At 53.9% G+C, this 15,802-nt stretch overlaps 7 protein-coding genes across 7 annotated transcripts; 3 read left to right on the top strand and 4 right to left on the bottom strand.

The window, feature by feature from the left end:
• Positions 1–338: 338 nt before the first annotated feature.
• Positions 339–2,124, bottom strand: J4E84_010132 (uncharacterized protein; the record flags this gene model as incomplete). Its single annotated transcript, XM_049392690.1, has 6 exons — positions 339–1,171; positions 1,229–1,388; positions 1,438–1,487; positions 1,605–1,745; positions 1,794–2,037; positions 2,089–2,124. The coding sequence occupies 6 exons, from the start codon at positions 2,122–2,124 to the stop codon at positions 339–341; spliced, it is 1,464 nt and encodes a 487-aa protein (XP_049239638.1).
• An 884-nt stretch (positions 2,125–3,008) lies between these two features.
• Positions 3,009–3,502, bottom strand: J4E84_010131 (uncharacterized protein; the record flags this gene model as incomplete). The annotated part of the gene is made up of 2 exons (XM_049392689.1): positions 3,009–3,380; positions 3,488–3,502. 2 exons carry the CDS (start codon positions 3,500–3,502, stop codon positions 3,009–3,011), a joined length of 387 nt encoding a protein of 128 aa, XP_049239637.1.
• Positions 3,503–4,331: 829 nt separating this feature from the next.
• On the bottom strand, positions 4,332–6,104 carry J4E84_010130 (uncharacterized protein; the record flags this gene model as incomplete). Its single annotated transcript, XM_049392688.1, has 2 exons — positions 4,332–5,541; positions 5,716–6,104. The coding sequence occupies 2 exons, from the start codon at positions 6,102–6,104 to the stop codon at positions 4,332–4,334; spliced, it is 1,599 nt and encodes a 532-aa protein (XP_049239636.1).
• A 719-nt stretch (positions 6,105–6,823) lies between these two features.
• On the bottom strand, positions 6,824–8,163 carry J4E84_010129 (uncharacterized protein; the record flags this gene model as incomplete). Its single annotated transcript, XM_049392687.1, has 4 exons — positions 6,824–7,200; positions 7,250–7,450; positions 7,502–7,661; positions 7,732–8,163. 4 exons carry the CDS (start codon positions 8,161–8,163, stop codon positions 6,824–6,826), a joined length of 1,170 nt encoding a protein of 389 aa, XP_049239635.1.
• Positions 8,164–9,749: 1,586 nt separating this feature from the next.
• On the top strand, positions 9,750–11,475 carry J4E84_010128 (uncharacterized protein; the record flags this gene model as incomplete). The annotated part of the gene is made up of 3 exons (XM_049392686.1): positions 9,750–9,929; positions 9,987–10,373; positions 10,441–11,475. The coding sequence occupies 3 exons, from the start codon at positions 9,750–9,752 to the stop codon at positions 11,473–11,475; spliced, it is 1,602 nt and encodes a 533-aa protein (XP_049239634.1).
• Positions 11,476–11,919: 444 nt separating this feature from the next.
• J4E84_010127 (uncharacterized protein) lies at positions 11,920–12,973 on the top strand (the record flags this gene model as incomplete). Its single annotated transcript, XM_049392685.1, has 5 exons — positions 11,920–12,005; positions 12,236–12,292; positions 12,345–12,444; positions 12,492–12,873; positions 12,924–12,973. 5 exons carry the CDS (start codon positions 11,920–11,922, stop codon positions 12,971–12,973), a joined length of 675 nt encoding a protein of 224 aa, XP_049239633.1.
• An 805-nt stretch (positions 12,974–13,778) lies between these two features.
• J4E84_010126 (uncharacterized protein) lies at positions 13,779–15,684 on the top strand (the record flags this gene model as incomplete). Its single annotated transcript, XM_049392684.1, has 3 exons — positions 13,779–14,180; positions 14,233–14,919; positions 14,968–15,684. The coding sequence occupies 3 exons, from the start codon at positions 13,779–13,781 to the stop codon at positions 15,682–15,684; spliced, it is 1,806 nt and encodes a 601-aa protein (XP_049239632.1).
• Between the last annotated feature and the right edge of the window lie 118 nt (positions 15,685–15,802).

The following is a 15,802-nucleotide window of genomic DNA, read 5'->3' as shown; positions in this document are numbered from 1 at the left end:
AGCAAACGCCCGCGCTTGCTCTCTCACCTCTGACCTCCCCCACTGCCCAATCAGAGCACATTCCCTGCCTCGCCTCACACGCAATACCAACAGAACCAATCTCAACAACACTTGGCAAGCGGCTGATCACATCAAACGCGCACGGAAGATCTTTGTGTACTACGAGTTCGCATGTAATACCTAGCCTCGTACTACTTAGTCAACGGAGATAAGCCTAAACCTAGCTCGTCGCCCAACGGGCATCCGCAGGAACTGCTACACGAGTTCGCCGGGATATATTCCGAAGCAGTTCACCGGTGAGAACAGGGAAATATCAATAAAATCCAAAACACGCAATCTCAAAATGCACCTCCCCGGTTGTGGCGTGGCTCCAGATCCCCATTTCTCTCCCACTCATCCCGCTGCATCCGTTCAAACTGTGCCCGCGATTCCCTGTCCTGTCGTATGTCGATAGAGTCATCGCCGTAGCTAGGCCGGCGTGCACTGTACTCGCTCGCTGAGTCATCTTGCGTATTGCGCTGGCCCTGCATGACTTGACTGCCGCGAAGTTGGTTGTTGGGTAGCTCGAATTGTCCGTCGTTGTATGGCTTATGACCGGGGTATCTCACGAACGTCGACATGGCGCAGTCTTCATCGGCTGTACCATACTCAGGAATTGGGCTCTTAGGGGTTGTAGGGCTGAGGGGAAAGGCAGTCGTGCTCCGCGGCGAACCAACGAGTGTCGCGTCGTTGTAGGTAGACGCGGTACCGTGCCTTGATGCAGCGGCGTCCGAGCCTGCACTGCCGGTTCCCCGGAGATCTGCGAAGTCCTGGATTGATGAGTCGCCCCTCAAAGTGTGGATCCTGTTGCTGAAGCCGTCAGGGTTCATAGCATCTAGCATCTGAGCGTTTTCGACGCGCAGCTTCTTGGCCTCCCTCTTCTTCTTCCACCAGAGCCACAGCAATCCGAAAACCATGCAGAGGACGAGAAGGACTCCGATGACAATGCCCACGATGGATTGGACGTTGAGCTTGACACCGGCTTGAGCAGGCGCAGGATTCTTGGGGTCACTGGTCGTCGAGTCGGGTGCGGAAGGGAAGGTGGCTGGAAGGTAGGGCTCCCATCGTTTCGGTATGTCGGTGAGCTCCTTGTCTACCTTCTTGCAGTGGTAAAAGAGACTGTCAAGGAACTCTGTAGCGAAGTTAGTGGTGAACGACGTCGGGGTGTAATTCACGGAATACGACTTACCTTCTCTGCCGATGTCACCGTAGCAAGCGTCGAGAACGCACTGCTGGTTGAACTCGGTGTTGTGTTCGAGCGAGTTGCTGGCCTTGCAGATGCAGTCTAGATCGCCCATGACACATAACGCCTCGCCCTGTGGCTTTGTCGTCATGCATTTCTGTGGGATCTAGTATATATTAGCGAGTGTGTCGAAGGGTGCAAACGGTGGCGCATACTCCGCAGATTGGTATCTGCCCATCGGCCGGACCCGTCGGAGTTGGCATAACTGTAGCTGTCGAATTGGTGATCGTGGTGGTGAGTCGCGTCGTAGTAGTCTTCGAGGACGCCGCGGAAGTGGTCGCACTTGTAGCCTGAGTCAGTGTACTCGGTTGAGTAGACGTACTAGGTTGAGAGCTCGTGGTGGTGGTGGGCTGCGCAGTGGTAGAAGTGGAGACTGGGATATGCGGATTGTACTGAGCCCAGGCTCCAGTGAGATCGATCAAGGTCTTACCAATACAGCCTGAAGAGTACTGCTTGAGAAACACTAGCCAGTTATGGGTTAGCTCTCTCACTCATTTTCTAATTCCCTTACTTGGGGCGGGGGCACGGTACGCACGCCTTCTTTTGTCGTCACCGACCAATTCCCTCAATATGCAATCGGCGGAGAAGTACTGGTTGCGGCCAAACTCTTGTGTCTTGTCACAGACGCATCCAAAATATCCAAGAGTGTCCCCGCTGTGGTTCTCGCAGTACAGCCATTTGTGCTCGTTGTTCGGATTGTCCGGCTGGTCTGGGTACATGGTCCCTTCTGCTTCTTCCTGGCACTGCTTGGATATCTGAGCTAGTTAGCTGATCTGCAGCAAAACTCATAGCAAAATTCCACATACTTCATATACAGGCGGTACATATCCAGGCAAGTCCATGGTGGGAGATGCTGGCGCTGGTATATCGGAAGCGGAAACGGCATCAGGAGCAGGAGGAGTGTATCCTGAGGGGTTGTTGTTGTCTGCCATGTCTCAACTCTGCAGCAGTGAAGTACTCAAGATGTGAAGAAAGATGTGATGAGAGATGTTTGTTGATTCACAACTTCCACACCTTCCAACGTCCTCGTTTAGCCCCCCTCAGTACGGTGAGTGAGCGCCAGTCAGGCGATCCGATGTCGGTGACCGAGCTGTCGTTAGAAACTTATCTATATACCCGTAGCGGCGACGCTTCACAGCCTTTTTAGAGTAAGTCCAGGGAATCGTGCGGTTATAGTTGAGAAACCAGGGCCGAAGGTGAGTGTACATCGGTGCTTGCGTGCCAGCATTCAATTGCATTTCGCTCGACTCCGGGAGTGCGCATTGGCATTGGCGCATTCGGGTGAACGATGGCACCTCGGACTTTACTTGTGTGGCGCGCAAACACGACGTTCGTTCAAGGCGCCGCACTCGGCGTGCTCGCAAACAGTCCTCGAACGCATATACCTGTACAATCAGCCAATAACCATAACCATGGACGTTCGAGACAGAAACAAGTACGAACGAAATTCCGAGAAAAAAATCGTCGAATTAGGTAAGTTGATAGCTGGCAGCACTCCTCGATATGCCTCCAAATCGATAATCAGTCATATCCAAAGAGACCCCAGTGTGAACAAAAGAAACCTCGGTCTATAGCTTGTACGCGAATTCCTCGTCTTCTCGATCCGTCTTCGCATGGTATACGCATCTCAGGCGGCCAAAAAGCCAAATTGCTCCATCTGGTGTGCCACCTCTTGCGCGTTCCATCTCCATCATCCCATCCAGCCTTGCTTGTCTCGACAACGCGTCTAGAACAAGCAGTCCAAGCAGCAACAGCACGCCAAACCAGCGCACAATCCCGCAAAAAGACCGCCACCACCGCCATCAGCCCTCCTGTCGTCCTGGTAGTAGCCGCCTGGGGGCGGAGGGCCCTGCTGGTACTGCATCTGCTGACCGTTGTATCCTCCTTGGGGAGGTCCGTATTGTCCTTGAGGAGGTCCGTACTGGCCCTGTGGCGGTCCGTAGGGGCCAGGCTGGCCTTGTTGGTAGGGGTTCGGGCTGCCGCCGTAGTAGTCGGGTTGGGCGCCGCCTTGGTTGTAGTATGAGGGCTGCATGCCGCCGGGGGCTGGGCCAGCATCTTGGTGCGCTGGTGGGGGATAGGCGGGTGGTGCGCCTTGGTCCTGAGAGAGGGTTAGCACGTGGTTGTGGTTGCGACTGGATTGGATAGGAGATGGGAATGTCGCGCGCATTGCGACAGGAGACGCTAGCGGATGCGAGGCAGACGTACGTATGGTTTAGACATGTTGGTAGTTTGTGAGGATTACAGAGAGTGTGGTGTAAGTGTGATGGACTCCTCGGAAGGCAAAAAGACTGTTACGTCGTTTACTGGGCGGCAAGGCTGGGTAATCTCTTCCAGCTGTCGATCGAACTTTGTTGGGGGTTTGTGCCAGGTGTGAATGGCGATCCTCGGGGAACAGTGTGAAGAAGGAAGGAATGAAGGGTAAGTAGGGAAGGCAAGGTTTACTGGAGTAAAAGGAAGGAGCGACAAAGTGGTCAGAAGTACAAGTAGAATGCGGAGTTGATCACACACCAGATGTCGCGGCGTACGAAAGAGGGTGGCTGAGCAAACGTGGCGGACCGGCTAAGCCTTGTTCGGAATAGTCTCCATTCGATAGTCCAACGTGAGCGCGAATCGCTATACTCCCAAGGCTTATGGTACCGTGGTATCCGTGATCATGCATATAGTCGGCTTCGCAGCTATTACAGTATTTCGTAGTCCTACTAGATCAAGTACATATGGTAGATGCATTAACTGCAAATGCATGCAGCACTTTGCCTGGTGAGTAATCGTTGCAAAACAGCGGGTACATCCAGGGGACATGTCAGAAAGTCACGAATGTCACGCGTAAGAGGATGCGAATATGTAAGAAGAAGAGCGCAGCCAACGCGGGCCGCCAGAAACAAGTAATTCTCTCTCCTCCTCGTTGGGGCCATGCCACCAACCCTAACGCCTCGTCCAGCAGATCCAGACTATAATACAATGCTCTACGTTCCACCCAACATCACCTGCCCGTCATCTCAATGGTATCATATCCACCACCTACGTCCCAGTAAAATAGCTCAGGATCCTTCTATGCCTGCACGTCCAGGCCCTCATTCGCCGGTGCCTGTTGCATCTCCTCGTCTTTGCCCGGAATAATCAACTCCTCTTTTTGCTCTTCGTCAACAAATTTCCTCTCGCTAACGTGTTCTCCCTCCTTGGGGGCGACCCATTTATTTGTAGTGATCTTCTTCTGACCAGGCTCATGCTTATACAAGCAGCGCGCGTTAAGACACGGGTTGAACTTGCACATGATGGCACTGTGTCCAAACTTGCAGCCCTCGACAGCGCAGTCGGCGCCGTTGTGACAAGGCTTTGATGTGGGATGCTTGTAGGGGCACGACGAAGGATCGCGGCAGTTGGGCCAGAAGGCGCACTCCTGCTCTGATTGGAACTTCTGTCGCTGCGCAGGCGATGGGTGCTTGCCGACACACTTCTTGTTCTTGCATGCCGCACCAAAGTCGCACGTATCGTTCATGTCGACTGGGGTTCCGGGAATCGCAGCGGGCGACTGGTGAACGAAGTGGCAGTCGGGGTTGCTGCATCGCAAGTTGAACTTGCACATGGTGGACGAGGGATCTGGGCGGCCCGAAGGCAGTTCGACATCCATGCCGCTGCTGTTCTCTCCAGCTGGGCCGTCTGCCATTGTTTCGTCCTCGCCTTCCTTCTTGGTGAAAGTCTTAGCATTCGGGTTCATGCCTCTGCCGCCCTGGTGTGGCCGGTCTATGCGTTGATGTAACGACTTCTTAGGTCCGCGGTTGTTGCCATTGAAGTTGGGGTTGACGAAGCCGGTTGGTTGGCCACCGGAGAAAATCTGCTGCATCATCTGCGCCTGCTGCTCGTACATCTGCATAAGGGCCATTTGCTGTTGCGGGTTCAGGCCGATGCCAGGCATGCCATTCTGACCACCCATTCCCGGCATAGGCATTCCTGGCATACCACCCATACCCATACCGTTCATGTTGTTCTGGCCCATGTTCATGTTGGCGTTGCCCATACCGCGGCCGTTTGCCATTGCCTCGATTCCGCGACCGATGTTCTGGCCCCGTGGGCCTTTTGGCGGATCGCGGGCGTGCGCGTTCACACGACCAACTCCACCGCCGGCGCCACGTACGCGATGTAACACCGAGTCGCTGTTGCGGTCCATGTTCTTGTTAAGTTGGTTGAGCATCCGGCCGCCTCGTGCTGGACGTGCTGCTTGGGCACCGCTGCCGTTGCGCATAGCCTTGGGGCCTGTAGGACTGTTTACGGTTAGAATCTGCAGGTTTTGATACGAGGAACGTGAGCGCAGAGGAGCCACGGCAAGCTTCGACGTCGCCTTGATTTGGCATGCGCGTGATTGCGCGGTCTCCTTGCAGTTTCTCCTCGCTTGTGGAGCTGCCCTAAAGGGGCGGGAAAGTGGAGGGTTCACATACATATTGCCTTGTCCTTCTGACGCGCCTTCCATATCTGTATCTTGCGCAGCTGCCGAGTTGTCGTTTGAGGTGCTGTCCATCTGGTTCTCGATTGACTGTGTGACCTGCGCGTTGCCGCCGCTCGACTGCTTGAGGTGCTCGATCTGCTCGAATAACCACTGCGCAAACTGCTGTGTCTCTGTGTTCTCCGGGCCCAGGTCGAGCAGATCGTTTGACAGTTCTGATGCGACCTGCGCTTCATTTTTGTCGTTGGCCAGCATGAGGAGGATGTACTCGAAAAGCGTCGTGTCTTCGCCGCCCGTCGTCCACCCAAACTCGGCGAGCTTGGGCTGGACTACCTGCTGCAGCTGCATCGCCAGCGGCGACTCGCTCGAGAAATCGACAGCCATGGTGAAGGCAGGCGTTGGTTGATGGCCGTGTCGCGTGAATTGGATGTTGGCGGTGGGTGGAAAACAAAGGGAGCGACGAGGAACGCGACTTCCGTGACGTGTGACGTAAGGCTATCGCGGGTACGGAGTGCGACGGTCGTAAGAGATGTGTCGTCAGTCGTGAAGATGGGTGCGCGTCAAGTGCAGTGGGTTGGAGCGTGGGTGTGTGGAGAAGGAGCAATTGTCTCGCAGCGCCTGCTCAAGTTCTGCGCAATCAAAGCTCGGCACTTGCCGCTGCCACTAGCGCCTCGCGATGCGTCTTGTTCCATCGGCCGCCTTCTTCGCCACCCGATTATACATCAGCATGTGCTTTATGGAGTTGTTTTAACAGCACTCAGAGACGTTTCATGCGTAATCAAAATGTTTTGTGGCTGCCTGATAATGCAGCTTGTTCAAAGCTTGATCTGGGATGTTATGTCAGCAGCCGTGTCCTGGTGTCAAGGAAAGGTACCAAGGCCAAATGTGACGAGATATTTGCAGTACATCTGTCGTTTCTAGACGACTAAGATTTTGCGTGACCTCTGCCGATGGCTGATACCTGTCTCATGATAGCCGTGGCCCAAATGACAGTCTTTTCTCGACGTAAGTAAAACGTAATACTGTTCACTGGAAGACTTGAATCAGACTGTCACAGCATCTAGAGCGCTTATCAAGAAATTCATGTATTCTGCCGATCATGATCACGCATGCGACTGCTCAAACTTGAGGCGTGCCTCTTCCATGCGTTCATCTTCCTCCATCCGAAGCCTTTGTTGCTCGCGTAGTTCATCGGTGATAAGAACACCGGAGCCTGTTGTTCTGCGTTCTGGAAGCTGTTCCTCACTCTCATGCCCAGTCCTCGACATACTAATGTCTCCTGACATCTTTTCGCTGTTCTTGTCGCGATTTCTGGAACCGAGCATATTCCTCAAGCCATGACTCTTTGGCGCATTGCCACTGGATCGATTAGGCGATTGTCGAACGTAGCCTTGTGTGTCGTAGGAGATACTGTCTGTTCGTCGGAAGCGGCTCTTTGGGACCGCAGACGCGAGCCCTGGACAGCAACCGATGATGATAGCTGACATGAATTTAGCCCAGTAGAGTGTATTGAGATGCGTTGGACTTACCTGTCGAACATTCGATGATGGTCCACATGGTCAGCCACTTTGGATCTGGCGAGCGAGGCCTTCCATCCTGACCAACCTGCACAATGCGGATAGTCGAGAACAGTATACAAACAAGACCGGATGCGAATAGTAGACCGCAACCGATCTTCTTCGGCTTTTCCATCTGCAGGTTCCAGATAAGCCGGATGGGTAGGAACATGACTGCCACTTGTCAGTACTAAGAATAGTATCAAGTTACGCGTTTGAACACACCCATCATGTTGGTTACAGTGTCCACTGCGTATGCATAATAGAGATTCGCAGTTTGTCGGCGTGTTTCGCTAGGCGATGAACATAGAACGCCCTCACCCAAGAAGCTCTTGGTGTCGTTGCAGGCTAGACCAGGGCCTGTAATGATGCACGTTGCCCATGTCTGTGCCCAGTCAGTCGTGCTCGTTAGAGACTACGCCGCGTCAAGATAAAGCGACGTGAATCTTACATACCACAACGCAGAAGATCAATGTGAACCACCAGATCCAAAGGTACTTCTTGGGCATTCCAGACAACAGCTTCTTGTATAATGCCAATAGTGAGAACTTAACAAACCAAAGGCACGTCCAATACTCCATTCCGCTCTGCCACATGACTTTCGCGGCGAAAATAATGTCGTCCATCATGGTGGGCCATGGCGCAATGCGACCAGCTTGGAGAGCCTGGAGTTTGAAGAAAATGGGCGTAATGACGATGTAGAGAATGGTGAAAGCAAGATAGGCAGCGAACGCAATGTAAAGCAAGATGTCCTGCGCTTCGATGGGTTTGCGCCGCCAGACCTGAACACCGACCCGTGCGATGAAGACCGTCGATGTCATCGCCAGCATGGCGTAGTCTGTCCGGAGTAAATCATGCTGCGAGATCCAGTCTGCGCCTGTGGACATGGTTGGTGAGGCGTGTGTTTCCGGTTGTCGTCAAACTCGCACAAAGTGTTACAGATTCCGTAGGATACGTTCCTTGAAGCGGTTGTGTGTCGCGACAAGACCGTGCCGTTGGAGCTGTCAAGATGGAATGAACCTAGGATTGCGACCCACGAAGCCCGACACTCTGGATTAAAACACTTCGCAGCTGGGTTTGCCAGGGATTACTCAAAATACAGTGCGCGTAGGGGTGCAAAAGCCCGTAAGACGCATATGCAAATTGAATTACATGGGGGCCATCGCGTGTCGGAGCGTGGGTAAGGGTTAGACGGCGACTGGATTGCCCCGGTCCTCAGTTCCCGGTTCCTGGAATCTGGTATCCCAATCGTTTCCTCTTACGCGACGTCGCGCACTCTTTTCAAGAAGTCCGAAAGTAGTTGTGATGGCCTTGTTCAAGTGTTGACGCGCACGTTTGGTGTTCCGTGGTGGACAAAGGTCAGCAAGCCCCCAAAAACGCCTCCTGGCTAAATAACCTTAGCTTGGGGGGTGCAGTTCTCCGCTCGCGCTATTCCTCGTCGTGTGTTGTTCGTATTTGCGCTACAGCGTCCGAAGCGGCACGGTGCCTGACCTCGTCGCTAGAGCGGACCTAGCGGACAGCATGCTTTTTGTGTCAATGCCGACATGTGCCTGGAGATTACCACCTGGCAGCATGGATGGAGAGCAGGCTTCGGCGAGGCAAGCCACAAGGAGACTAGCATATCACATATTGGCTCACAGACTTTATCGTGGTGCGAACCTAAACGGTGAGATTTTGGACAACCATACCTAGGTAGAAATGGCTGCTCCTAGAAATTTGCTCAGTGGTAAATCGGATGAATGTACTTAGCTGTCTCCCGGCCGATAGATGCGGGCGCAAAGAGGTGTCTTGCGGTTGGCGGATGCCCGGATAGTAGTGTATAGCTGGCGTGGTGGTGGCGTACACATGCCGCATTGAACCGTCCCGTGGCAAAGATGAGAGAGCGGCACGGCTGGCTCCTGCCTCATCCACTCCCAACACGACCCGCGAACGCTTGCTTGGCAAGTGAATTCCTATGTCTTACTCAGACGCTGCAAAGTGGAGACCACGAATCGCTGCAAGATTGAGGCACAGCAACCCAGCTCATCGGAAGCGATGCATCTACCCGCAGAGCCCTCGGAGAAAAGAACAAAGATGTCTTTCATGCTTCCACCGATGTTGCGCTACGTCGAAATAGCCATGCAGCCACACCAGCTCCCAGATGAATACCGCTATCAGCTACCATGCTATACTTTTGCCACGGAGCGCCTCGCGTCAATAGACTAGTCTCTACCCCACAAACTTCGAGGTTACTGTCCACTAAGAATTTGACCGAACTGGCCGTTCCGCGTCGCTAGAGAGCTATAGACCCCGTCGGACAAGTACTGAGAACACGTCCGTAGTAGTGTCCTTCGCGGCCTGGAACGAATATGGTAAACCTACTCCGAAGTACATTAAGTGCAGTGGCTCCCTGCAACTCAGTCAGTGAGCCACTCTCTCGGTACCAGCTATATACCACCGTCCGGCATCTTCCGCATACTGGCGAACAGGGAGCATGAAGTTTACAATAGCTACTTCGACAAGCGCCTTTGCAGCTTGCGTGCTGGCAAGTGGTTTCGAGCCTGACGACTTCAATGTCACCAAAGCCTTGGTAGACAACGGGTTCGATGTCACTGGTATTCCTGGTCTGGCAAATCTGGCGGAACGATCTTCCTCCAGTGCTTGTTCGCTGGCTGTATGTTGATACAATTCTTTGCATCTTGCTCAAGATCGATACTGATAAGACGTATAGTGCGCAGCCCTAAGGTTTTCCTTTGGTAACGGTACTGTGTTGTCGGAAGGAAGTGCAGGATACGACAGTTTTACCGGCGATTATTGGGCGGCCCAGCAAGCCGTTGTCAACCCGTTTTGTGTGTTCAAGCCTAGTAGTGCCTCGCAAGTCTCAACTGTTGTGCTCTTGTCCCGACTTACACAATGTCCTTTCGCTGTGAAAGGAGGTGGACACGCTGCCTTTGCTGGTGGATCTAGCATTGAGGGAGGCATTACTATTGCCCTAGAGAAATTCACCGAAAAGACCCTATCTGCAGACAAGAAGATCGCCTCTGTTGGCTCAGGAAATCGCTGGGCGGACGTGTATCCATGGATTGAGCAGTATGGCCTTGAAGTTATTGGTGGTCGCGTATGTTGCTTTGCCTTCCTGTTTCTCTATTTCTCCATACTGCCATGACTCTTCTAACAATACGCAGATCTCATCCGTCGGTGTGTCTGGATTAACTCTAGGAGGAGGCATCTCCCATTACGCGAATGCCCATGGATGGGCCTGTGATAACATCGAGTCTTTCGAAGTGGTGACAGCCTCGGGCATCATTGTAGAAGCGAGTGCCACCCAATCTCCAGACCTCTATTGGGCTCTTCGCGGTGGCGGCAACAACTTCGGTATTGTCACCAAGTTCAACATGAGAACTTTTGTTCAAGGAGAAATGTGGGGTGGGCAGCGTGCCCATACTGAGGATCAGTGGGACAAAGTGTACGAAGCATACTACAACTATGCCGTCAACGCAGAGAAGGACACGAAGCAAGCTCAGATCGTTTCCTTTGCGCTCCAGGCTGGTATGAAGATTGCGGCCGAGGATCTAGAGTACTCCGAGCCCACGCCATGGCCAGCGGTTTTTGACGACTGGAAAGCTATCCCAGCGATCATCGACCAAACCGCCATCGCGAACATGTCGACGTTGGCCAACCAACTTGGTGCAGGGGCACCCGATGGCGTTCAAGAGACCTATTGGGACCGTACTTTCAAGGTCGATCGGGATATCTTCAAGGCGTTCATCGAGATATTCTTCGAGATGGTGCCTGCGATTCAAGACGCTGCGGGCATCTTGCCCGTTCTCTCCTTCCAGGCAATCACCGTCCCTGCCATGGAGAAGATGCAACAGAACGGCGGTAACGCGCTCGGTCTTGACCCCAGCGATGGCCCAATCTTCATCTGTAATCTGGCTATCCTCTGGACAGACGTTGCGGATAATGCCCGGATCATGTCTTTCAGCAACAGCCTGTACGAGCGGCTTGTCGAGGAAGCGGCGAAGAAGGATCTCAACCACGACTACATCTATATGAACTACGCGTCGCCGTATCAAGATGTCATTGCTAGTTATGGGGCTGCCAACAAGCAAAGGTTGAAGAGCATCTCTGGCGAGTACGACCCAACGGGAGTCTTCCAGGTGCTCCAGCCAGGGTATTTCAAGCTCGAGGGAGCACCTTACGGAGCGTTTCCTGTGTAGTAAAACTGTAGACAGTCAACAATAGATGTACCACTAGTGTAATATGTAACTGATAGTTGCTAGACAACGCGTTGCCCTTGCACATGTCGCGCTCGTGAGCTCTTTCCCTATCAGTTGAATTGAGGTAGTTTCGGCACCGAACATCTCCAAGAGGCAGGGCCAAACAAAACAGTGCGACAGTATGCGCGACGTCAGTATTCCGCCGATTAGCGCAAATTGCAAGGATCAGATGTCGAGTGAATGTCGAAGCTTCAGGTACTTGACGTCTGCGTGAGAATGCCAAGGCGCGCTAGTCCAAGCGTTTGCTGTAGCTGCCTCCAGTACTTTCCTGCCGGCTTGCGACCTTCCATCATCGACCACACCCGTCACTGTCACCCTCGACTTGTCACAGCTGCAAGTTTGAACCGTACACCTCCATACACGATACCCAACTAGACGACAAACATGTCTCGCGGCGGCGGCACCACGCTCTACGTCACCGGCTTCGGCCACGGCACACGCGCTCGCGACCTTGCCTACGAGTTCGAACGGTATGTCTTCCAACGCCTCGCCCCAATTCGATCGCAATCGCATCGTCGTCCCGCATCGTAGCCCTCGATTCTACAGCCTTTGTACACTTCACGCGCCCCGGCTGTCGCGATCGCTGTTGCGCGGCGCAGCTTCCTCCTTCCCACAACACCCGTGCGCGTCGACGACGATCTGCACCTTCCGCCCTTCTTCCACACGCCCCTTCCAAACAAGCGATCTGACAATCCTCAAGCTATGGCCGACTCGTCCGTTGCGACATCCCAGCGCCCCGTTCGGCTTCTTCTAGACTGTGAGTTGGCCCTCCCCGGTAGCAAACGACCCAGGCTCTAACAGGCCAGCAGCTTCGCCTTCGTCGAATACGAGTCTCGCCGTGACGCCGACGACGCGTACCACGAGATGCACAACAAGCGCATCGGCCGCGATGACTTGTTGAAGATCGAGGTATGTCCGAACCGCATAATGACGTGGGTCTGTCTAACCAGCTATAGTGGGCCCGTACGCCTCCTTCGGCATCATGGCGGTTTGACTCCGGCCGTGACCGTCCCCGTGGCGAGCGCTCTGAGCGTGGCGGCGACCGTGGCGACCGTTCCGACCGTGGTGGTGACCGTGCAGACCGAGGTGTTCGCTCTCCTCGCCGTCGCAGCACCTCTCCTCGTCGCGAGCGCGGAGCTTCTCCTCGCAAGGACGACCGCCGCGAGCGCGACTACGACCGCCGTGACCGCGACCGGTCAAGGAGCCCCATTGACGGCGACCGTGAGATGAAGGATGTCCGTGATCGCGAGGACGACCGTGGCGACCGTGACCGTGGCGATCGCGATGAGAGGCGCGAGCGTGAGCGCGAGGCTGACCCGGTCGGCGAAGTCCGCAAGAGTGAGGCAACCGACCCCTTCTACGACGAACTACTCTGATCACAAATACAGTCGACTCTCCTCCCCCTCCCGCTCACGAAGACCTGGACGTGGCTGAGTAGAGCCGAGTTGCGTTGCGTCTAGCAAGCAGCTTCCGGTTCACTGTCACTGTCTGCCCAAGGCTAGTATTGACACGAGTGCTCAAATTGGTTCAAGCACGGTGTTTTGTTGCGAGGAAAATGGTTTCTGGGATTTTGTTACTTTCATAAGTGGAGGCTAGATTTACTTCTATGTCCTGCCACGACATTAATGCATTCAGCAGTCGAAAAGCTCGATTCGGATCTTCTTTGCGAACGGTTACGGCGACTTCCATTCGATTCGGACTTCTCGCCTTGTTTCGGTCGATCGGTCGATATCGATGCGGTTCGAGTTCCTTGCCTGTACACTATTCGGTCGGTCCGTAGTACCTCGAAGTCTTCCAACCTCACTTTCCCCCTTCGATCCCCGTTCCGAAATCACGTTCACGCAACTCCCCCGACGCCCCCACCCCGATGCGAAAATATCCGATATTCAAGGTTTGTATACTTTGCGCCAGTAGATAGACTTGTTCTGCCGTGAATGTGACTTTATACGTATACGGTAGCTTGTGAAATACAACTTCTTGACAACTGAATCCCTCAGCCTGCAGCCTGTGATCAAGCTGTGTACCCGATGTCGTGGCTGATCTCTTGCGTGCACTGAATTGCTCGTGCATGGTATGGCCTGCGTAGGGCTGAATCAATGACGGCAGCAGCCATCGATTGCGGAGAGGAAGCGGCCCAAGCTCGGACATTTTCCCGCAGGAACATCAATTGAACTTCCCAATGCAACTTGTTGGTCGTCGTCGCAACGCCCATCCAATCGATCTTGCGACCAATTGAACCGGCAATGCGGCTCCAGAATGTCTCGCAGAAGACGTTGAAGACCGTTGCCGCGCGCCCCGCGCTTGCATGCCACACGCCATCCCCATTGCATCCGCATCGGCCACTTCTCGCATCATCACAACGTCTACTCCTCCGTTCCACGGCACAATGCGCCGTTCGCTACCAATCCTCGTACCCTGAGCGGATAGCCATTCTCGGCGGCGGCATAGCGGGGTTGACAAGCGCCCACTTCATCGCTAAGGAGTTCCCACAGACTAAAGTGGTGGTGTTTGAGGCGGGGAAGGACACGGGTGGCTGGATCAAGAGTCGCAGAGTCGACGTTGTGGATGCAGAGGGAAAGAAGGGGAATGTGCTGTTCGAATTGGGCCCGAGGACATTGAGGAACGCAACTGTCACTGCAGGACTGGTAAGTCGAACATGTCTAAACCATCGTGGCATTACTAATGGAGTGCGGATAGGTACAAGAACTCGGTCTCGTTGACGACATCACATATACGAGGCGCAGCGAACCCGGCGCAAAGAACCGCTTCATCTACTATCCTGACCAGCTCAACCGCCTTCCCGCCCCGCCACCCACCTTCGCAGACTTCTTTACATTATGGCGGACTGGTATATTGAAGGGTATATTGGGTGCGATCACAGAACCATTGAGGCCAAAGCGGCCCGACTCCCTGACGGATGAGACAATTGGCTCGTGGCTCGCACGAAGGGTGGATAAGAGGATAGCGGACAATCTTGTCTCAGCGGTATTCCACGGCATATATGCCGGTGATATCAACCAGCTGAGCGCTAAGACGTTGTTTGGCCCGGCTTGGGAATTGGAGGCGCGATTCGGCAGTGCTATTGGAGGCTGGTTCCGCATGCAAAATGAGTACGGACAATCGCAGCCGGTTGCCTTCGTCCACCCACATGATCGGGAAGTAGCGAAAGCTATGAACGAGGAGATTGATCTGGAACTCGACTTTGCGAAGAACCTGAAGGATTCCGCTATGTTTTCTTTCAGAAACGGATTGCAGCAGATGGTTCGAGCATTGGTGGATGCTGTAGAGGCGAAAGGTAACATTGAGATCAGAACAGAGTCGCCCATTCAGACTTTCAAGCCTCTCAATGAGAACGGGAAGTTGGGTGTCGAGGTTGTCTCTGGGGTACGTTCATCGTCTTCGGTTAGAACCGCAAGTACTGACAGTATACAGACTGAAGGCTCAACATCAACTGAATCATTCGATCTCGCCATCTCCACCCTCAAGAACGACGAGATTACCCCCTTCGCCACAGTCATGACAGTAAACCTCTACTTCCCCAATCCAAACCTTCTCCCTCATGAAGGTTTCGGCTACCTCATCCCACAAGGAATTCCATTCGAGCAAAACCCCGAGCGCGCTCTTGGCGTAATCTGGGACTCCTCTGCTGTTAAAGGTCAAGACACAGCTAGCGGCACAAAACTCACAGTCATGATGGGCGGCCACTGGTGGGACGGCTGGAAGGGTTTCCCCACGGAGGAAGAAGGTCTAGAAATGGCGAGGAGCGTTATCAAGCGACACCTCAACATTACCGACGAGCCCACCGCCCACATCGCAAACCTCTCCCGCGACTGCATTCCTCAATACACACTCGGCTACGATGAACGCCTCAAGCAATTCGCGCAAGGCATGTCCAACGAGTTCAAGGGCCGGTTACGCGTTGTAGGCGCGCAGTTCAATGGCGTTAGCGTAAACGATATCATCGCCGCGTCTTGGCAGGTGGCAAGGAGTTTGAAGGGAGAGGGCTGGAAGGGACGCAGCTGTGGTCTGGACAGGATTATGGATGAGAGGGAGTGGGTGATTGTGCCGGCTAAAGAGATGGCGTATGTCAAGAAAGAGGTACGTGTTGGAGACTCTGGCATGGGTCGCAGAGGCGATGGTGGGGTGTAAAACTCTTGGAAGAGCGATGGCGTGTATATAGGGTCGCTGAGTAGTGCGACCGAAGGGCAAAAGCATAGAAATGTATAACATTGACCCGTTAGCCGGATCGGTCTGGTCCTCGCACGTC

The sequence above is a fragment of the Alternaria hordeiaustralica genome (assembly GCF_023758085.1).
Source record: "Alternaria hordeiaustralica strain BMP 2776 chromosome Unknown scaffold_36, whole genome shotgun sequence".
Lineage (NCBI taxonomy): Eukaryota > Fungi > Ascomycota > Dothideomycetes > Pleosporales > Pleosporaceae > Alternaria > Alternaria hordeiaustralica.
Note: the sequence above shows the minus strand (reverse complement) of the source record. Positions and strands in the feature narration are given on the sequence as shown.